Here is a 23,529-nt window from a genome sequence, read left to right on the forward strand (position 1 = left end):
ACCGATATGGTTCTCCAAGCAAGTGGCTGAGAAAATAAAGGCTAAAGACTTGGCGTGCCTGAAATACAGAAAAACTCAAGAAGAGGAACACAGAGAGGAATACCGGATGAAACTGAAAGAAGCCAAGAGAGAGATACGTCTGGCGAAAGCGCAAGCGGAAGAACAAATGGCTAGAAATGTAAGGAGGGGTGACAAAAATTTCTTCAGGTATATTAGTGAAAGGAGGAAGACTAAAAAGGGAATTGTGAGACTGAAGATGCTGCAAACCGCTATGTAGATAATGATGAAGAAAAAGCAAATTTGCTAAATAGATACTTTTGTTCTGTTTTCACAGAAGAAAATCCTGGAGAAGGACCGCGATTGACTGGCAAAAGTACATATGAGAATGGAGTGGATATAGCACTGTTCACGGAAGAGACTGTGTATGAACAACTTGAAAATCTAAAGGTGGACAAAGCCATGGGACCGGACGGGATCCACCCCAGGATATTGAGGGAGCTCAGAGAGGTTCTGGCGGGTCCTCTTAAAGATTTGTTTAATAAATCCTTGGAGACGGGAGAGGTTCCGTGGGATTGGAGAATGGCAGATGTGGTCCCTCTTCGCAAAAGTGGTGATAGGGAAGAAGCTGGAAGCTACAGGCCAGTAAGCCTCACTTTGGTTATTGGAAAAGTAATGGAAGCGATGCTGAAGGAAAGGATAGTGAATTTCCTCGAAGCCAATAAGTTACAAGATCCGAGACAACATGGTTTTACCAAAGGAAAATCGTGCCATACAAATATCATTGAATTCTTTGACTGGGTGACCGGAGAATTGAATCATGGACGTGCTATAGACGTAATCTACTTAGATTTCAGTAAAGCTTTTGACACGATTCCCCACTGGAGGCTCTTAAATAAACTTGACAGGCTGAAAATAGGACCCAATGTGGTGAACTGGATTAGGAACTGGTTGACGGACAGACGCCAGAGGGTGGTGGTTAATGGAATTCGCTCGGATGAGGGAAAGGTGAGTAGTGGAGTGCCTCAGGGATTGGTGCTGGGGCCGATTCTATTCAATATATTTGTGAGTGACATTGTCGAAGGGTTAGAAGGTAAAGTTTGCCTTTTTGCTGATGATACTAAGATTTGTAACAGAGTGGACACCCAGGAGGGAATGGAAAACATAAAAAAGGATCTGCAGAAGCTAGAAGAATGGTCTAAGGTTTGGCAATTAAAATTCAATGAGAAGAAATGCAAAGTGATGCACTTAGGGAGTAGAAATCCACGGGAGACGTATGTGTTAGGCGGTGAGAGTCTGATATGTATGGATGGGGAGAGGGATCTTGGGGTGATAGTATCTGAGGATTTGAAGGCGACAAAACAGTGTGACAAGTTGGTGACCGTAGCTAGAAGGTTGCTAGGGTGTATAGAGAGAGATGTGACCAGCAGAAGAAAGGAAGTGTTGATGCCCCTGTATAAGTCATTGGTGAGGCCTCACCTGGAGTATTGTGTTCAGTTTTGGAGGCCATATCTTGCTAAGGATGTAAAAAGAATTGAAGCGGTGCAAAGAAAAACTACGAGAATGGTATGGGATTTGCGTTACAAGACGTATGAGGAGAGACTTGCTGACCTGAACATGTATACCCTGGAGGAAAGGAGAAACTGGGGCGATATGATACAGACGTTCAAATATTTGAAAGGTATTAATCCGCAAACGAACCTTTTCCGTAGATGGGAAGGCGGTAGAACTAGAGGAAATGAGATTGAAGGGGGGCAGACTCAAGAAAAATGTCAGGAAGTATTTTTTCACGGAGAGAGTGATGGATATTTGGAATGCCCTCCCGCGGGAGGTGGTGAATATGAAAACGGTAACGGAATTCAAAAATACGTGGGATAAACATAAAGGAATCCTGTTCAGAAGGAAGGGATCCTCAGAAGCTTAGCGGAGATTGGGTGGCAGAGCTGGTGGTGGGAGGCGGGGCTGGTGGTTAAGAGGTGGGGCTAGTGCTGGGCAGACTTCTACGGTCTGTGCCCTGAAAATGACAGATACAAATCAAGGTCAGGTATACACATAAAGTAGCACATATGAGTTTATCTTGTTGGGCAGACTAGATGGACCGTGCGGGTCTTTCTCTGCCGTTACTATGTTACTATGTTAATTTTCTGTGTGCAGCCTTCTAGGGATACTACTGGCATTCATGTGGCCCTCTGTGTATAGAGGTTGCCCACTCCTGATAAAGAGCATTCCCAAGAAAACCTCCTAAAGACTGTAATTGTTGAAAACTGTTTTTTCTTCTACCTCTGCCTGTATATAGTTGATGCTGAGATTTATCCCATATTTTTGCCTGAAGAATCTAAGTTAAGCAAACTCTTTGTGCAAAACTAAAATCTCTAGTGCTTAATAAAAATGGAATGTTAAAAAAAATGCCCTAGCTTACTCACTGGATAAAAGGTGTGAAGATTACTGTGCCAATCAGCCTCCAAGCTCATGCTGGTCCAGGCCTTGACCTTCCTACAAAAGTACTAAAATTAACTTGCCTAATGCTCACCAGGCAGAAAAGGGTTACATATACATTCCTAATATGGATGTTTACTCCACTAATCACTAGCCTTCTCCTCAGGCTTAATATGGATGTTTAATGTTTTTTTAATGTATGTATTTGGTTTTTTAGTTTGTTTTATGTTCTCTTTCCTATTTTATAATATATATATTTTTTTTAATTTTGAAAACTGTGCTGAACTTGTTTCAAATGGATTGTAAATGTAGCAAAAGTTCCAAAGAATTCTTGCCATTCCTGTCCGGGTAGGATCACAAATACTCCATTGCCCTTGACACAGTGAATTGAAGGCAATGAATAGCTTTCCCACCTGTTCTTAGTATCCTCTGTTTCCAAACAAAGCTTGCTGCTGAAGGAAGACAGTGTCAGTTTGGCTCAACAGGGCCCTTTGTACTTCCTCTGTTAAAAATGGTAATGAAAACCATATTGACTTAATATATCAAGCCTATCTCTTCCCCTCAGGGCTCACAGAAGGTGCTGTTCAAATATCATGTAGACTTTTGTTTGAAGAGCATGGTAGGGAAAATTGTAAAAAAAAGGCATCGCATTGTATTTTGAAATAACAGTGAAGCCTCCTTTTCAGACTATCTGTCAGTAAAGGGTGATCAATTATTAAAGCCATTAGTTAAATGTATGACATTATTCCATCATACATTAGGATTAATGCAAAATCTGTGGCATGAGGCTTGAGCTAAGGATCCCAAATCTTCAGCACTTGAGAGAAAGGCAGCAGAAAGATGTTACCAGCAATAACCAGGTGTATCCTGAGCCAGAAAGGGAGGGAGATGGGGACATGGGGGACAGTGCTGGAATAGGGGGAAGATGGGGACCTGGGAACGGGGGGTTATGCATGAAAGGGAAGGAAGATGGAGACACAAGGGGTAATGTTGGAAAAGGAGGGAGATGGGGACATGAGGGGTAATGCTGGAAAGGGGGGACATAGGGATAATTCTGGAAAGGGAGGCAGATGGGGAGGGAAGGTAAAAGAGATTCCACATTGCATAGGGGGTAGGGAGAAAGATGTCATCAGACCACAGGGAGGGAGAAGGGGCACATGAAAGAGAGAGCTCGGATGAAGAGAGATGAAGAAAAGCTGAACCCATGGTGAGAAAAGAAGGGATGCTGGGATGGGAAAGGTTGACCAGAGGGAAAAGAAAAAGATGAGATGGGTTGGGAGGAGCCAAAGAGAGAGAGAGATGTGGTACTATGAGGAGGGTCAGTAAGTGCTGAGAGAAAGTAGGTGCTGGCTTTGGAGTAGTTCAGGAGAAAGGGAAGAGAGGAGGAGAGGAGAAACTGGACAGGGTAGGGATAATGTCACAGAAGGCAGATACTAAACATGAGGGAAATACGGATAGGGACACAGAGGGGAGATGGTGGAGATGAGAATGGTAATAGAATTCAAACATGTTTAGAAGGATTGGATCTACGGAATCTTAGCAGAGATTGGGTGGCAACACTGGTAATTGGAAAGTGAAACAGTGCTGGGCAGACTTCTACGGTCTATGCCCTGATCATAACTGAATAGATATGGATGGGCTGGAATATTTAAGGGGCTTCTACGTTAGCTTCAGAACATTTAGTACAAGAACAGTGCTGGGCAGACTTCTACAGTCTGTGCCCTGAGAATGGCAAGGACAAATCAAACTCGGGTATACATATAAAGTATCACATACCACGTAAAATGAGTTTATCTTGTTGGACAGACAGGATAGACATTCAGGTCTTTATCTACCATCATTTACTATGTTACTATGGACAAGACTGGTAAGAACACAGAGGGAATGATGGTAGACATAAAGAAAGAAGAAATGTCAAATGGACAGGAGACATTGGAAAGCAGAAGATGAATAGGACTATGGGAAAAGGGGAACAGTTCAGCAGATGACTAGGACTTGGCGACTGAATGAGAGCATGTTGGGGAGCAGAGCAGGGATTTATAGATAGGACAGATGGCATGGAAATTTTGAGGGATGCTCGTACTTGGCATTGGTAAGTATGAGTGGGGGTGTGAAATGGATAAGAGAAGGAGGCAAAAAAGGGGGATTGAAGTTTGGGGAAAATTTGAGACATAAAGTGAAAAGGAATGGGATACTGGAGAAGAAGATGGGAGGAAGGGGATGGGTCTCTGAAGGGATTGTGTGATGATGGAAATAGGGTTATAAAGATGGTGGAAGAGGCAGTAGGTCATGGGGTATAGGGTAAAAGGTAGGCCTAAAGGAAAGGATGGAGAGACAGTAATGGAGATGGAGCTGGGGCTGGTGAGGAGAGGAGAGGCAGTGGAGGGTAGATGAGGGCTAAGAGAGTGAGGATGGGAATGGGAGAGTAAGGAAGTGGGTGAAAGATGAGGAAAGGGATAGGAGACTGGAAAAGAAGAGAGACAGAGGGAGCAATTGGAGGGAGATGGGGAAAGCAAGTAAGTAGATGAAAATTGAAAAGTAGACTAAGGACTAGAAGGTGAGAGAAAAAGATAATGAGAGTAAAATCAAATGGATGGAAAATGCAGGGAAGAGAAAAGCGGGGGGGGGGGGGGGGGGGGGGGGAAACAAAAAACGAAAGATCAGTGCCAAACAGAAAGAAAGGAAGAAGACGAGGAGAGAGAAGAAATGGAAAGGCCAACCCAGAAAAGAATTTAGAAGACTGACACATGGAAAGTGGAAGAGATACTGGGACCAGCCTAATTGTAGAAATAAAATGCCCAGACAACAAAGGTAGAAAAGAAAACAATTATATTTATTTAATACTTTTTAAGGACTGAGATGTATCTGCTTTGTGAAATGTACTTTTTTCTATTCTTATTTTGCTATGTACAGGAGAAGATACATCTCTGTTTCTCTTTTACTAGTATTGTACTGCTTAGAGTCTAGCTTTCTTGGGCCAGGTGTGAAGGGGGGGGGGGGGGGGGGGGTGATCTCCATTTCAGCTTTTGTCTGCATGTTATTTTGTGATTCCCTATTCTGTATGAGACGAGCAACTGTCCATTTCCTCCAACTGAGGTGAAGGATTCTGCTAGCATGTAGTATCTGTGAAGGAATCAGCTTGTTCCAGTTTCCCAGTAGCAGGTATATGTGTTTCTAGTTGGCAGGTCTATGAGGCTTCAGCATGTATGATTTTGTAGACCAGGGTGCAGACTTTGAACGCAATTCGTTCTTTTAGAGGGAGCCAGTGTAGTTTTTCTCTTAAGGGTTTGGCGCTTTCGTATTTCGTTTTTCCAAATATGAGTCTGGCTGCTGTATTTTGGGCTGTTTGGAGTTTCTTGATGATATGTTCTTTGCAACCGGCGTAGATAGCATTGCAGTAGTCTAGGTGGCTTAGCACCATTGATTGTACTAGGCTACGGAATACAGCCCTAGGGAAGTATGGTTTTATTCTTTTGAGTTTCCACATTGAGTGGAACATTTTCTTTGCTGTATTTTTCGCATGGATTTCAAGTGTGAGGTTCCGGTCAATTGTGACTCCAAGAATTTTCAGATTGTCTGAGACAGGAAGGGTGTGGTTTTGAGTATTTATGGAGGTGATTTTGTTCATGTTGTATTGTGAGGAGGGGATGAGACATTGTGTCTTTTCTGCGTTTAGCTTTAGTTGGAATGCATCTGCCCATGAGTTCATTATTTGGAAGCTGTATTTGATTTCGTTTGTGATTTCAGTTAGATCATGTTTAAACGGGATGTAGATCGTGACATCATCTGCGTAGATGTATGGGTTAAGTCCTTGGTTGGATAGCGATTTAGCTAAAGGTGTCATCATTAGATTGAATAGGGTCGGTGAAAGCGGTGATCCTTGGGGTACTCCGCATTCAGGTTTCCATGGTAGTGACGTTTTTGATTTTGATATCACTTGGTATGTTCTTGCCGTTCGGAATCCGTTGATCCAACTAAGTACGTTACCTCCTATCCAGTAGTAGTCTAGGATGTTCGATAGTATTTGGTGGTTGACCATGTCGAATGCACTGGACATATCAAATTGTAGGAGAAGTACATTGTTGCTAATTGCAATTAATTGCTTGAATTTGTTTAAGGGTGATTAGTACAGTTTCAGTGCTGTGGTTGGAACGGAATCCTGATTGTGATTCATGTAGTTATTGAAAATTTGTTTAAGTAGTCAGTAAGTTGTTTGGTTACCATACTTTCCATTAGTTTGATTATCAGTGGGATGGATGCTACTGGGCGGTAGTTGGTTGTGTCGTTCGTTTTTTTCTTTAAGTCTTTGAGTATAGGGGTTAGTAGTATGTTTCCTTTGTCTTTGGGGAAGAATCCATGTTGTAGCATGTAGTTCAGATGTGATGAAAGATCTGTTATGAATCTTTTGGGTGCAGACTTTATTAGGTTGTTGGGACATATATCTAATTTGCAGTGGGATTTGGCGCATTTATTAATCACTTGAGTGACAGATTCTTCAGTTAGAGGAGCAAAGTTTGTCCAAGTGCAGTCTGCTGGGTATTCGTCGGGAGTTGGGTCTAGACATTCAATGAATTTTTCGTGATCGGAGGTGTTGAGTGGTAGCGTGGATCGTAGCTTTATAATTTTCTCATTGACGTATTCAGCAAGTGTGTCAGCTGATGGTGTGTCAGTACTGTTTGTGGTGATCGGTGTGGTGTCTAGTAATTTATTCACGATTTGATATAGTTTATGTGCATCTTTGTAGTCTGGTCCAATTTTGATTTTGTAGTATGTTCTTTTTGTTTGTCTCGTTGTATATTTGTATTTTCTTTGCATGCATTAAGTGTGAGCTCGTCTTTCACTTTCCTCCATGCTCTTTCCAGTTTCCTAACTTGTGTTTTTAGTTTTTTCAGTTCTTTGTTGAACCAAGGTATTGAGATATGTCTACGTGTGGTTCTTGTTTGTAGTGGTGCGATTTTGTCTAGTATGCTCCTGCATCTGTCGTCCCAATTTAGGAGATAGTGCGTGGAGTCTGTTTGTGCTATCCATTCGTCTTGGTATATTTTTATTTATTTTATTTATTTTTGTTACATTTGTACCCCGCGCTTTCCCACTCATGGCAGGCTCAATGCGGCTTACATATCTGCTGCCAGAATGTTACAGGGTCTATTTGGCCTCTTGTGGTGTATGTTATGCATTCTTGTTTGAAATGTGTGCCTTTTTTTCACCATAGTAGGGTTAGGTTCAATTTGTGGTGGTCTGACCATGGTTAATGGTTAACACAGGCTGCCTCTGCTGCATCCTGCCTACAAGCAAACAGGAAGTTACATCAGGAGACGGGATCCAGCAGAGGTCCTGTGACTGGCTGGAGCAGGCATCCTGTCTTCTTAACTGCAATTAAAAATATTCAGATTGTGACCATCACCACAGGAACAGTATATACACTTCCACTGCTAGACACTTTGCTTAAATCAGATGAGCTTTGGTTTGTGTGGTGACTGTGGAATGTGGAGATCACTAGTCCTGAGCATTTCTAATTTGGGTGAAAGGGGCGTCAAAGGTGGCCCTTGTCCCAGAGCCTATTTTCAAATAGGGCCAGACACTGTGAAATAACACAAAACCCTGCATAAAGACACTTAAAACCTATACAGAAAACTTACCACACTGTAACAGCCCTAACCCACCTATGAAAAAAACAGTGTTATATAAATATTACACTGAGTCCTAGAGCACTAAACATCAAACCATAACAGCCCTAACCCAACTATGAAAAGACAGTGTTGTACATTTTTTATTTATTTTATTTATTTACTAGTAAAAAAGGCCCATTTCCGTAACAAATGAAACGGGCGCTAGCATGTGGTTTGGGGTTTTTTTGTTTTGTTTTTCCTGTTTGATATTAAGGGATATAAGTGTTTTCAAAAAAGAGCTTTACTATAAAAACATGTTTGTCGGGTTTAGGTAAAAATCCTTACCAGTCACATAGTTTCAAACAACCTTTGGAGAGTGTGTGTTGAGATGGTCTGTGTGAGAGAGAGTGAATGTGCGTTTGTCTGTGTGTCACACAGAGAGACAGAGACTGGTTGCCAGCATCAGGGTTGCCAGGTGGAAATTTTTTTTCCAGCCCACTGGAGCCCAAAAAACAGCCCAAAAACCGCCCAAACACAAACCCCGCCCCTGACACCCCCACCCCCGCGTCATCACCCCCGCCCCCGCCGTCATAAACCCCGCCCCCGCCGTCACCGGCCCCGCCTCCCACGTCACCGGCCCCGCCTCCCCGTCATCGGCCCCGCCTCTTACGTCATCGGCCCCGCCTCCCCGTCATCGGCCCCGCCTCCCCGTCATCGGCCCCGCCTCCCACGTCATCGGCCCCGCCTCCCACGTCACTAACCCCGCCCAAAACGTCATTAACCCCACCCAAAAACGTCACTAACCCCGCCCCCCCGCGGCCGAAAAAACCGCCCGAAGCACAAAAACCAGCCCAAAAAACCGCAACCCGCCGCGGGCAAAAATTTCCCGCGGCGGGTCGCGGAAAACCGCCCAATTGGGCGGTAAAACCGCCCACCTGGCAACACTGGCCAGCATGTGTGAGAATGAGAGTATGTGGCAGGGTCCCCCCTCCCTCCCTCCCAGTTCCCTGGTCTTTATGTCAGTTGCAGGGATTTCCCCCTCCCCCTCCCCAGGCTTGCAAAGTGTCATGGAGCAGAGTGTGGCTTTGAGGGTGTTTATGGCTGCAGAGATGATATAGAGTGATTCAGATAGCAATTGAGTATGCATGTATTTTTGTTTACATTCTGTGGTTTTTTGGGGGGGGAGGGGTGTTTCTGTTAGTTAATGTATGTGTTTGTGGTGCATTGTCTGTGCATGTGTGACAGAGTTAGTTTGTGTGTGTGTGCAGGTTGTTGGTGGGTTTTTTTTTTTTACTTTTGTTTTTGGGGAGGGGGTTGGGGGATGTGCTGTGCTTGCAAGCTGTTTCTTTGTCTGTGGGGTTTGTGTAGGTAGATCTTTGTTTTGGTGAAATGTAAGGGTGTTTGTAGGGGGGTCAGTGTTTGCAGAGTGCTGGATAGATGTTTCTCTTTTTTTTAAGCTTCTTTGGTGTTGTGCTGAGGCAGCAGTGTTTGTTTACATGGGCGGAAGGGAGGTTATTTTTGCGATCGTTTTTTTTTTTTTTTTTGGCCTTTTAGGGCTCCTGTAGGTTTTCCTTTGAAAAGAAAAGCAGTGTGTGAAGCAGAGCTGGAGGCATTCTCAGTGGGATGGCTTCACCACCACGAACTTACGAACCCTTATCGTTCTGCTGTGACTTCATTACCTTTGTCCTCAGAACGTTCAGGGTGCGTTTTATTATAGTAGATTTGCTGCATTTATATCCCACATTTTCCCATCCATTTGCAGGCTCAATGTGGCTTACAATATAATACTGTATACAAAAGTACTCCCTTACACCATCCTTATCTTCAACTTTTTTATTATTACATTACATATACCTTAGTTATCCTAATCCTCAGAACTTCACACGTCTTCCACTCCTGGCTCTCAACTCTCTCACTGTGAGGATCACTTTTATCACACTTATCATATAATGACAAACTTCAATTACAGTATATATATATATACACCGTAAAAGTACAGAGCCTGTTGGCGTTGTTACTTCTTAGTATCTTCATAATCATAAATATGATAGTGTAACCATCCAATGAATTGAAACAAGTTCAACTGCAGTCTTTAAGTTCCACTAACCACACTTGTAAAACAGTTTAAGAGCTGGGTTCCAGGCAGAATCTTGTGACGTAGGAAAGGCTAACGAGGAACAACTCCACAACCTTGTACTCTCAATGAAACACCTTTTAAGCCAGCAGATTTTTCTTAACTTGTCCCAGTTCTCAACTTGTCCAGGTCCTTGAAGATAAGGATGGTGTAAAGGAGTACTTTTGTATACAATGTTTGAGTTTGTACTCTACTAATAACAAGTATCACCTCTGGTAATAGAATTGTAATTACAATATAATACAACAACAATCACATTGATGAAATAAGAACATCAGAATATGGATAATAGATAAGGTGCAAAAATATATCATGGCAACCATATTAACGGAGTATGAATTTTACACTGGGCACTAGAACACCAATATACCTGCTACTGGGAAACTGGAACAAGCTGATTCCTTCACAGATTCCTACACAGACACTACATGCTAGCAGAATCCTTCATCTCAGTTGGAGGAAATAGACAGTTGCTCGTCTCATACAGAATAGGGAATCACAAAATAACATGGCCCAAGAAAGCCAGACTCTAAGCAGTACAATACTAGTAAAAGAGAAACAGAGATGTATCTCGCACATTCTTGAATCTCCACTACCCCAGCTGCAAAGATCTTAAATATAAATCCACATATGCAGCCAGCTTCTCCTACAAAAGCACGCAAATACGGAACGCACTACCAAAGGCCATAAAATCAACTCGCAACCTAACAATCTTCCGAAAACTACTGAAAACCAACCTATTCAAGAAGGCATACCACAACGACCAATCCTAAATAAATATAATTAGCCACCCCGGAAATAGATGAAAATGAACTCGCAGTACCAGATCTAACCTCTTGCTACCACTCATAAAGCAACACAATTCACAACACCACTTTAGCTTTCATGGCGGAACGAACTGTATCGCTCATGCCAGAAATGAACTCTCTATATCTGATTATTTAATTTACTTTATAACTCATTGAGTAATGTCATTGCAATACCTCTTTGTATTTTATTGCACTATTCTTCTGTTTTAATGTAATACCACCTGTAACTCTCTACCCGGAAATGGCGATCGCCATCACGGCATAATGTAAGCCACATTGAGCCTGCAAATTGGTGGGAAAATGTGGGATACAAATGCAATAAATAAATAAACAAATAAATTACTGGCCACAACCACCACACCTGAACAAAAACATCATCCTGCTGCCTGGCTGACACTGACTGGCACCTATTTTAGAAAAGTCTGCTCCCCCTGATGTCAAAACCTGGCTTTGCCTCTGAGTTGAAGGTGTGTCTGTCCATCCATCTATATAGGCCAGGAGAACACAAATGGACCTAAAACTGTGGGATTGAAGGAAAGCCTGAGATTCTCCAACCAAAGAGATCCAGGAAGCAGAGAAAGTGAGGGGCAGGATTTGTGAGGAACCTACCAACTAAAGATTATCTGAAGCTGTTAAAAGGAGGAGATAATAGCGGCCAAGTTAGGAAGGTTGAGAAAAGGATAGGGAGCTACAGGGGCAGGGGAAAGAGGTGAAGGTTTCTAGAGAGGGGAAGGCAAAGAGGAAAGCATTTGACCACCATCATCACCACACACACATTATATATAAGACCCTAAAGTTCTGCTTTCTTAAGGATTGTAGGAGACCTCTAGTGGCTCTAACATAGTATTGTATGTTGACTTATTCCGCTTGATATTCAGCACTATTTAACCGACCAGGAACAGTTCCTGGATGGTTAAATACTGCTTAATGGGCTATCAGCGAATATTCAGAGGATAATCCAGGAAACATGTTAATATAAGGTTGCCAAAGAATGCAGTACACTTTGTGCACATCATGCTTGCTGTATTGGCACCTAGTTAGTTCCCAAATGCCATGTGAGCCATACATTGGTGCCAGAGCTTTGGTTCCAGGGCTTGCTGTCCCACCCAGTATTGTAAGATGACCTATTTTGCCTTGTTTTAAGATTTAAAAGCACAAAATATAGATTGAATTAGCTAACTGCATATCTCAAGAAGTCTTTAATGAAACAAACAACAGAGCTCCTCTACCTAGGAAGCTGATACTTCAAAGTAACTCAGACCCTCATCAAACATTGTCTGCCTAATTAACACTCCACTGTTAATTGCTGCCAAAGACAAACTGGCTTTTTGTTACACTGAATAGCTAGAGAGCTTTGTAATCGTACTTTAAACATGAAGGTGCTTTGGTCCCTTCTTGATGATCTGCACAGAAACCGTGACAGGGGATCTGCCTCGATACTAATGTTGCTCGATTTCTCGACAGCCTTCGACACTGTGGATCATGATATCATGCTTACAAGACTGGCAGAAATAGGTATCAGTGGCACAGTATTTACTTGGTTCAAATCCTATCTGTCCGATAGACAACAATCGGTTCTGTTCAGCAACAGCACATCATTACCTTGGGCACTGGACTGTGGGGTGCCACAGGGATCTATACTGTCTCTCATTTTATTTAATATTTACTTCAAGCCTCTGGCTGTGGCTTCAGTCAATGGACACAAAATTCTACATTTATGCTGAGGATGTGCAACTACTCATATCCAATGAACCAGATATACCTGCAGCTCTAAGTAAACCTGCCTAACCGCAACTCAGAAATCAGCAAACAACAACAAACTTTGCCTGAACCCAAATATAACATCGATTCTTTGGGTACCAAACAGAATTGGACAAATACCTAACTTCAAAATACCTTTTGGGAAGTATGAACCAGGGGCGTATCTGCGTGGGGCCTCAGGGGCCTGGGCCCCCGCAGATTTCGCCCTGGACCCCCCTACCACTGCCAACCCTCCCCCTCCGTTGCTCGCCTACCTTCGCTGGCGGGGGACCCCAACCCCCGCCAGCCGAGGTCCGCGTCCTCCTGCCACTGCCGGCTGCCTTTAAAAGAATTCCGTCAGCTGGCGGGGGACCCCCAACCCCCGTACAACGTGCAGCGACGTCAGACTCAAAAGAAACTTTTGGCGCCAGCTTCAGTGGAAAAATGAAAGGACCTCGGCTTGGCTGGCGGGGGTTGGGGGTCCCCCGCCAGCTGACGGAATTCTTTTAAAGGCAGCCGGCAGCGGCAGGAGGACGCGGACCTTGGCTGGCGGGGGTTGGGGTCCCCCGCCAGCGAAGGTAGGCGAGCAACGGAGGGGGGAGATTGGCAATGGCAGCGGCTGGGGGGAGGGGGATAGGCAATGGCGGCGGCGGCGGCGGGGGGGGGGGGCTATAATGTGCCCCCTCACTCTGGCCCTGGCCCCCCCTACCGCCGCAGTTCAGATACGCCCCTGGTATGAACTCTCCCTAAAATCACAGGTCAGAAATCTTGGGATACTGCTAGACTTATCACTCATTCTGACCCCACAAATTCAAACAACCTTCAAAAACTGTCTCTATCACCTATGGCAGCTGCGAAATCTCTTTCCATTTATTGAAAAGATGAGTCTGACCACAGTGGTCCATGCCATGATAACATCATGACTAGACTACTCTGATGCCCAGTACACTGTTCAAATCAAAAAAATCAGCTCTAACTAATTCAGAATGCTGCAGCACGACTGATAGAAGACCACATCACATCCTTCCTGCAAAAGCTACACTGGATACCAGTACTTTACAGGGCTAAATTTAAAGAATAAGTTAACCCATTACACACCTTTAAGACCTCTACGGTTCTCTCAAGGATCATCACTATCTGTACCCTCATCAAAAGAAATTGTACAATGTGATACTCACCAGGGAGCCTTCTGAGGAGTAGCTCCCATGCTCTGGAATTTACTCCCAGAGGGCCTACATATAATTCGAGATTACCTTTACTTCAGGGAGCAGAAGAAAGCCTAGCTCTTCTCCCAAGCCTTTAATACATAGGGTGAGTGACACTCAATCTGCACCTGGACTAGCTTGCTACACATACTGTAAGTATAACAGTTCCTTATCTCTTTCATAAATATACAAAGAACTTGCCTTGATTTTAGCTAACCATCAAATTAACCAAACTGACTCTGTACCACACACCTTGTTCCCATCATATATCTGCTTTTGGTCCCTCAGCTATATGATAAGCCGTACTGTAGAAAATCTTTAGCATCATATCTATGTTAGTTGAATGTTCTAATGCATTCTTATTAGGTGTATTATAAGTATTATGCTATTATGGTATTATATCTCTGGTATTCTTGATACTGTTTCATGGTAGTTCTATTATTAGGTTTCAATTTACTGTTTTCGAGTTTACCTTAGAGAAAAAAGATCTGCTGAGGACTGAAGAGAGGCAGTTAGGAGGGTAGGCCAGTTGGTGAGAAGAGAAGCAATGAAGTACAAAGTTTTACAAGGTTTATTAGATTTTGCCAGTTGCCTAAAACATACTTCATTTTTGTTAATTTAAGTAGGGAAGAGAAATAGGCATAAGACCTCTTATACATCACCAGAAAATCTGGAGTCTTATACTTCCACCATCTTCTTTCTGAACAGCTAACCTCTTGTCAAAGAGTTAAGAGTTCATTATGATACCAGAGTTTTTTGAGGGGAGGGGGTATTGCGGGAGGAAGTCAAAGGGGCCTGGGGAGAGGGAAGGAAATGGGCACCTAAAGTTGAATTCCAAACAATGGCAGCATCGTCTAGCTGCAGATCTAGGAAGTTATCTGGGTGAAACACGAAAAGGGGTGTGTAAGTAGAAGGGTCACGAAAAGGGGTGTGTAAGTAGAAGGGTCATAGGGAAGGAAACGAGGTGGTGGACATTGGGGAGGTGATGAAGAGTTAGAGAGGGCATTAGGTAAAGAAATGGAAAGACAGGTGACGACCAAGGAGTGATCAGTCCGAGGGAAAGGACTTGCGGAGAAGAAGAGAAGGAAGCAGGTGACTGAATAATAGCTAGGTCTAGAATATGGCCTGCTGAGTTGGTGGAGGGGAGGCTTGAACAAGTTGTAACAGATTAGTGTTACTAAGAAAGGAAAGAAAAGCAGAGGTACGGGTGTGGGAAGGGATGTCTAAATGAACACTGTACAGAGGGAACTTGCAATAGGTGGTTCTTTGAGGAACAGAAGGGTATGGAAGGGCAATTGGGGGGTCAAATATTGAGATAAGTATGTAGGTTGGCCAGACTGAAGGGTCTTCTGTATGAGAAGGAGTACTTTTAATTGAATTCAAGGGGCAACTGACAGCCAGTGTTCTTCATGAAGGAGTGGTGTAACGTGGTCAGAGTGCTTTGCCCCGGTAAGGAGGCAATTGGCTGCATTTTGAGTCAACCACAGGCACTAAATATCTGTCTTAGGGATACCATGCAACAGCACATTACAGTAGTCAGGTCCTGAGAGTACTAAAGAGTGAATGACATGAAGTGCTGAGGTGGTGAATAAGTGACAGATGGAGTAAAGCATTTTTAACTTATAGAAACAGGTACATACAATTTGGGAGATGTAAGGCTAGAAGGTTATCTCCAACAATCAAGTGCATGGCTGGAATGCTTGCGTCTAACTTTTATGTCAAGCACCAGAACTTAGGCTCAAATAAACTGGCCTAGCAGATAGTCAACTGAACATATTATCAAACTCCACCAAATTAACAAATCCTTAATGGGAACTATACTGTTTGCCTCAGCGGTGTAATTTAACTGAACTTTACTGTATACAGTGAGATTTACAACACCAACCTATTCATCAGCAAACCAGTGTGAATTTGCTAAACTCTTTTTAACAACATACAGATTTTAAAAAATAACTTTTATGATTACTTATTTTATTTTACTTATTTGTTAAGATCATCTAAAAATGAAAAAGATGTCGGTTAGGGACTCATTGTCCGGCATGCACGTAATCATAAAAGTTATTTTTTAAAATCTGTACATTGTTAAAAATAGCTTAGTAAATTCTGGCCAACCTATAAATCTCACTATATACAGTAAAGTTCAGTTCAGTTACACCACTGAGGCAACAGTATAGTTCCCATTAAGGATTTGTTAATCTGGTGGAGTTTGATAATATGTGCAAGTAACTTTTAAGCATGTATATCCACAGGTAGACTACTATTCTTTAAAGAAAGCTGGCCCCTATGTTTTTTTATAGACTAGGCTCCTGGAAATTAAAAAAAAAAAGTAGTAGAGCAGCCAGTAGGCACAACCACATTTATTAAAATCAATTAATATAAAATGGTGGTTCAAGGTGTAAATATGTCCAGACTTTATATGCTGTAAACACTTCCCACACCACTTGATTGTGCTTCATCTTTCCCAGGCCTGGGCCCAACTCCACACCAGGTTTACTAGGTAACTCTGGATACTTGGCCATTCAAACAATATCAAACCAGTCAGAAATTTCCTGTACAGTGCAATCCGCTTAAGTGCAAGGGTCTGGGACCAAAGAAATACATGCAGTTAACAGGAGTGTGCACTTAACCATTGTGACACAAAGAAGCTTGACATCTGATAAACATATGTACAATACTGTTTATTATATGTACAGTATACAGTCTCCGTTAACTGACGTTAGGCTTACTTGAAGTAATCAGTCATAGTCCTCTGTACACTCTTGTGTCTGTGAGTTCCATAGACTACGTCTGCCAGACGGTAAAAACTGTCATAGCACTGACATCCATTGGCCTCCAGATAGGCCCGCATGGTGTTGAGACTCTCCAGCGCTCTTGCAAAAGTGACAGGAGGTTGTTGAATTTCGTCAGCATGTGCCTCGCTGCTCATTTCATCATCTGTTTCATCATCAGTCGTTGCCTGTGTGTAGGCACATATCTCAACATCAGTGCTGTCATCAGCTGTTTGTAGATCATAATCAACAGCTACATAGTGATGAAACTCCTCTTCAGTAACAAAGGCTGAGATGTCAATAGCCTGTTCATCTGACGCGTTTGCAACAGCTGCATCTGTTTCGTCCCTCTCCACACCCCTAACAAAGCTTGCCCGCTTGTAGCAGTTCACAATGGTTGCCTGTGTAACATGATTCCAGGCTTCTTTCTGCATATTAGGGAATCCAACAGTGATAGATTATGAGCCAGTTCAACAGCACGTTTATCCTTGCCAGTCTGGTCATCCATAATGCTCATCACACGACGTAGCACAAGAGCCCGATAATGTTGTTTGAAATTGGCTATTATGCCCTGATCCATAGGTTGGATCAGACAGGTAGTGTTTGGTGGCAGGAAGACCACCTTGACGTTAGACAGACTGACATCATCCCTGTGTGCAGCACAATTATCACAAAGCAACAAAATCTGACACTTTTGTGCCCGCATTCTAGTGTCTAACTTGTTTAGCCACTGCTTCCAAATTTCCCCAGTCATCCATGAATTTGCGTTAGCCTCATATGACACAGGAAGTCGCTTAACATTCTTGAAGCAACGGGGCTGTTTGCTCTTTCCAATGACAAGTGGTTCCAACTTCTCACTCCTATCCATATTGCAGCAAAGGAGGATCGTCAGTCGGCGTTTTACCTCCTGTAGTTTTGGCTTGTTTGAATGCAACTGTTCCATCAGGAATCGCTCGCCAGTAGAGACCGTTTTCGTCAGCATTGAAAATGTCACGAGGTGCAAACTCGTTCAAGATGGTAGGAAGAACTAAAACAACCCAATTTTCAGCACCAAAGTCATCAGCGTCTTGTTTCTCATCATGCTGTTTCTTGAATTTTATGTTGTTCCTCTCCTTCCATCTTTCCAACCATCCAACAGTGGCTTTGAATTCTGTTAGTCCAAGACTTTCAGCTAGCTGATTAGCTTTCTCCAGGGCCGTGCCAACACAGTAAGCGCGGTAAACGCCGCAGTGGGGCACCTGCCTTCAAGGGTGCCGCGGCTCCTGGATTTGCCTAACCCCTCACAAGTGTCACAATGCTTTTATTCCAAGTTGGACACTCACATTTATATTCATCTAAAAACAACACACAAGGAAACAGAAAAACTAGAAAAAGTCGGTGCTCAATTACAGAGTAACAGAAGTCTGCATCGCGGGGTGGCAGCGAATCAGTGTTAAAGAAAGATCAACCTGGAAATCAAAAACTGCTGCCATCTTATATAAACAACCAATGACTCCATATCGACAGAGGTACCATATAACCAAATCAAAGGATAAAGTGAGGCAGTTCCAAAAAACAATATTGCTCCATCCCCAGAGCAAGCCCCTAAGCCAGTTGCTTATCAAGGAGAGAATTTAATGCTTCTGGGGTGTCCAGCATGAAATGCTGTTTTGAGTTATTTTAACTTGCCAGATATTACCGGGCATTAGACAGCAGACAATCATGAAGGGCAAAGACTTACATAAAATTAAATGACGGCAGATAAAGACCTGAACAGTCCATCTAGTCTGCCCAACAAGATAAACTTATTTTACAGGGTATGTAATACTTTATATGTATATCCGAGTTTGATTTGTCCCTGCCTTTCTCATAAACTGAATATTTTTGTTATGTTTCTGCTGTTTCTGCTAGCAGGCTGAGGAGAGGCTGGAACCCACTCTGCTAGGGCTAGGGAGGGGCTGGAAACCTCTCTGCTAGGGTAGCTGGGTGGGACTTCTTTGCTATTGGTCAGCTGGGTTCTAGCTGACGTCTGCAGCCACAGATGTCAGTAATCAGGATCTATTTTTACCTGCAGTTTTCAGGTAAGCATTGCTTTAGCATTAGCATTTCTCCTGCTGTGGCCTCTTATCTGATTTCTTCTGAGAGTTGTTGCTCTGTGCGCTGAAGGAATCTGTTTTCCCCTCTTTTGTGTTCCTGGTGCTGGCTTTTCAGCATTCTCTCTGTGTTCCGTTTTGTATTTGTTTGTCTCAGCTTGTGGTTAATTTGCTTTTCTCTGCAGCTGGGCTGTGTTCTCTGGTTGACGGGGCAGTGTGTGCCTTCTGTGATGTGTCAACTTGTTTGTTTTTAGTTTTGTCTGTTGTGGTTCCACCTCTTTTTCTGGGGTTAGTGTGCTATGTTAACCCCTCGCTCTCTGTGTCTGGCTGTGTGGGTTATTTGTACCTAAAAGTCTTGCTCTAGCCTGTACTACTTTTGCTTAGTGCTCTGTACTGCTGGATCCTGCCTGGTCTGTCTTGCCTATCTGTCTGGTTCAGCTTCACCTGATACAACTGCTGCCTTCGGTTGGCCTGAAGTCCTGCCGGCCGCCTGAACCCAGGGGCTCAACTCCTGGGGGACAGTGGCTAAGTGCAGGTGAAATCTCGAGAAGCTGTTCCGGTATCTTTGTCCCTGCTTTACCCCGTGGAGTCCTGTTATTGCCAGTCGGTTCCTGGGGCTCCGCTCCCAGTAATTGGCTGCAGCCTAGCCTGTGGGTGCAGGCCATACATGTCCCAAAGTTCTCTACCTTTGAGGAGTTTTGCACCTCTCCTCGGGAGCCTGGGTGAGTACCCTAGTTTTCTAGTTGTGGTTCAATCCACCCCAGGCTGTTCCTAGAATTTCCTATCTGTTAACGGCCTAGGCCCAAGGGCTCACGATCTGGGAGCTAGTGACAGAAGTAATAATTTTAAAATTGCTCCTGATGCAGGTGTTGTGATGCTAAAATATATTAGGCTGATTAGATAGCATAAGAAGTCTTGATATATATGCACCTTGAACCACTGTTGCATCTCTGGCCGTCTTCAAATCTAGGCTAAAAGCCCACCTTTTTGGTGTTGCTTTTAACTCCTAACCCTTACTTACTTGTTCAGCACCCAATTTTATCATTCCCACCTTAATAATTCCCTTATCCCTTATTTGTCCTGTTTGACTGTCCTACTTAGATTGTAAGCTGTTTCAAGCAGAGACTATTTCTTCATGTCTAGTGTACAGCACTGCGTACATCTAGTAGCGCTATAGAAATGATAAGTAGTAGTAGTTTATATTGACTGATTTTAATAAATTTGGTTAAGCCTACTTGCTGCTGTACTGCTTTTTGTTTCCTCCATTCTGTGTTGCAGTTGGTTTTTGCCTGTCTTTTATTTTGTGACTCAAATAGGCTCCTGGCAGGTGATCGGTTATACAGCTGCCCTCTAAAAATATTTTTATTGTTGCAGTTTCAAATATTACATATTTCACCCATAAACAAAGGAAACAAAGAGGCATATTTTCAAAGCACTTAGCCTCCCAAAGTTCCATAGGTTTCTATGGAACTTTGGAAGGCTAAGTGCTTTGAAAATGAGCCCCAAAGAGCCCTAATACATTATATTCCTCCAAGGAGATATAAAGAGAGAACTAACCATAATAAAAAAAAACATACATACAGTAGCCCACATCATGGGAGGAGAAAAGATAAATTACTAAAAAAAAAAACCACTGCCTTCTAAATTTTGAGAGTTGAACTCTGTAATGTCTTAGACCACCTGTGTTGCTCATAATAGATGAAGTTCAGCTGTTATTGAAGAACATTCATAAAGTTTCAAGTTTGATAAGTTAGGTTGAACTTGTTCAGTGTCATAAAACTTACCACATTGTGGAGCAGTCAAAGACCACAAGGAGCCACTTGTGAGGGTTAAAGTTGAATGAATCTGCGAACTGTAGGAGAAAAATCATAGCTCAGAATCCAGGCATCCATAAGCCATCGTTTTAACTTCTTGGTATATTGTTTAGACACTCAATATCCATACATGAAGAGAAACTAAGGGGCCCTTTTACCAGCACCTTCGCACCAGGCAGGCAAGTCACCAGGCGATCCTCATGAACATTCTCTATACTCATACAACCACTAGGGTGATTTTATAAAAGCTCTTTTCAGCAGGTAGCAAAAGTTTATAGAACTACCCCCCCCCCCCCCTTTTTAAAGTCTGGGCCATTTTGATTTATGCTTCAAAAATGATCCCCTTCCCGCAAAACTCTAGAACAAGAGGTCATACGAGGCTCAAAGTGGGTAGCATTAGACTCAGCCTACTAGTGGAGTTAGCAGAGTCAAACACAGTAACATTATTGAAGAATACATGAGATGAGCACAGAGGATTTTTATTTGAAAGGAAATGAAGAAAAACTAGGCCCTATAGCATTGCAAAAAGAAAAGACAGAAAAGACTAGACAGGCCTTTGTCCTACTCAATTATTATATTCAGTTTGTCAGTCATCTCCAGTCATAGATCGATAAGATTCTTAAAAAGATGAAGTGCAGATATTAGGAAGCATACATTCATATACTGAAAGATGTACTGTATATTCCATAATAAAACATTGATATTATATGTACACCTTCTACCATTATCACTCTTAATGTAATTTTGCCTGCACAAACACCTTGACCCCCCTCAGTAGTTTCTGAACATCCCATGGTCTACGTGGGCTGTTACTAAGTCCAACTTCCAAGTATACCAGCAGACAAGCAGTGCCTCTCCTTCAGTAGGCTGAGCTCCCAATGTAGATGGTAGATAGACAGGAGGATGGCAGGAAACTGTGGGATTAAGTAATATGTACAGGCTGAGGATCTCTGTAATTTGTTGCCAGAGAATGTGGTAAAAACAGTTAGCTTAGCAGGTTTTAAAAAAAGGTTTGGATAATTTCCTAAAAGAAAAGTGCATAAGCCATTACTTGGGAAACTCCACTGCATATGCTAGGATAAGCAGCAAAAATCTGTTTTATTGTTCTGGGATCTTACCAGGCACTTGTGACCTGGATTGACCACTGTTGGAAACAGGATACTGAGCTTGATGGACCTTTGGTCTGCCCCAGTATGGCAATGCTTATGTTCTTATTGTAGTCTTATCACCAAGGCAGCACCAGTGGGGGAGGGGTAAGGAGAGAGAGGCACAATTTGGGCTTCAGTGAGTGGAGGAGTGGCCTAGTGGTTAGGGTGGTGGACTTTGGTCCTGGGGAACTGAGGAACTGAGTTTGATTCCTGGCACAGGCAGCTCCTTGTGACTCTGGGCAAGTCACTTAACCCTCCATTGCCCGCCGCATTGAGCCTGCCATGAGTGGGAAAGTGCGGGGTACAAATGTAACTAAAATAAATATGGGGGAAAGCCATATTAACTTGTTATTATTGATGAGACGTTTTAACTAGCAGGGTTAAATTTTAGGGCAAATACTCCTACCTGTAGAAATCGCATTCACCAGATCTGTGCCTAGATTTTCACCAGCTCTATCCAGACACTGCCAGAACAGTCCTGGGGTAGAACCTGAGCTGAGTTTCCACTTAACCCGTATAGTGGCTATTTCCAGTCTGGGACTGTAACTGAGTAACTCCTCAGAAAAAGCTAGAACAGCAAAAAGGCTATCCTAACTCAATGTGGTTATATTGGCACTAAGTATCTAGATAGTTAGTGCCAATATAACCACATAGAGTTAGCATAAAATAGCTTCACCAATCAGCATTTAAAATGAAACGCTGACCGCCATGGCTGAATATTACCCCCTTCATTTCACTATGTGAAACACTTTTCAGTGTATATTTTCCAGATTATACTGCATACAATTTTTTTTAAGGCATGTATTTTCAGCATCTTAATACAAAGTGTACAGGCTTCCATACACAATATCCGCATCATTCTATAATCTTGCATTCATATTTTCATGCTTACTGTATAAAATTACATGCGCAGGTAATAGAACAGCCCTATCAGTGGCCAAAAGTAGCCCAAAAATAGCCTGACACCCAAAAGTGTTACCAGAAGAGCGAGGGGAGGCGCCCCCTTAGAGCTGCCTGAGCTTACCAACAATCAACGTGAGAAGCAGAGGGGAAGGTAAAATAAAAATGCTCCAAAATTCAACCCACGACAGTAAAAATGCAGAGTTGGCAACTCTGGTTAACAGCCAATCATTGGTTTAAATTGGTGTTGATGCACCCAGTTACCCTTAGACACTATCCTAAAATTTATGCTCCTAAATTCACATACCTAAATTATGAGTATAATCTATTTTGGAGCATAGATTATGCTCATAATTTAGGAACATAACCTTTATAGAACAAGGCCCTCACCCCTAGATTCTATATAGCGTGCCTAGAGATCTGCACTGAAATCCAGGCATATTCTATAATAGCATGCACAACTTGTCTTAACAAGCTAATCAGCATTAACAAGCAATAATAAGCACTAATCAGTAATAATTAGAATTTACCCGCACAACTCGCTAAGTGTATTCTGTAATGAACTGTGCCTAAATTTTAATGTGCGCAGTTTAAAAGCACTGTGGCTATGGATGGGGAAATGGGCATTTTGTGAGTGGTTCAAAATTTACATGTGCAGTTATAGACTATGGCCCAGTGCGTGTAAATCTACGTGCAGGGATTTACGCCATGTTTTGTTGGTGTAAATGGAGGCACATAGTTTTAGGCGCTGGGATATCAACTAAGCGTATTCTGTATACCGTGCCTAAATATAGGTGTCACTTATAGAATACATTTAGGTGGAAATGTTTACCGCATGGATTTTGTAGGCGTCTTATATAGAATCTGGTCCTTAGTGAGCAAATTCTATCATGTGTA

At 42.8% G+C, this 23,529-nt stretch overlaps 1 protein-coding gene across 1 annotated transcript in view; it reads right to left on the reverse strand.

Annotated features, from left to right (window-relative positions):
- The window catches only part of DDC (dopa decarboxylase), a 438,446-nt gene that overhangs the window by 105,788 nt on the left and 309,129 nt on the right, over positions 1-23,529 (reverse strand). Inside the window, 1 exon segment of the mRNA XM_030209542.1 lies at positions 20,555-20,622. Within this exon segment, the coding sequence (XP_030065402.1) occupies positions 20,555-20,622 (68 nt within the window).

The sequence above is a fragment of the Microcaecilia unicolor genome, chromosome 1, assembly GCF_901765095.1.
Source record: "Microcaecilia unicolor chromosome 1, aMicUni1.1, whole genome shotgun sequence".
Taxonomy (NCBI): Eukaryota; Metazoa; Chordata; class Amphibia; order Gymnophiona; family Siphonopidae; genus Microcaecilia; species Microcaecilia unicolor.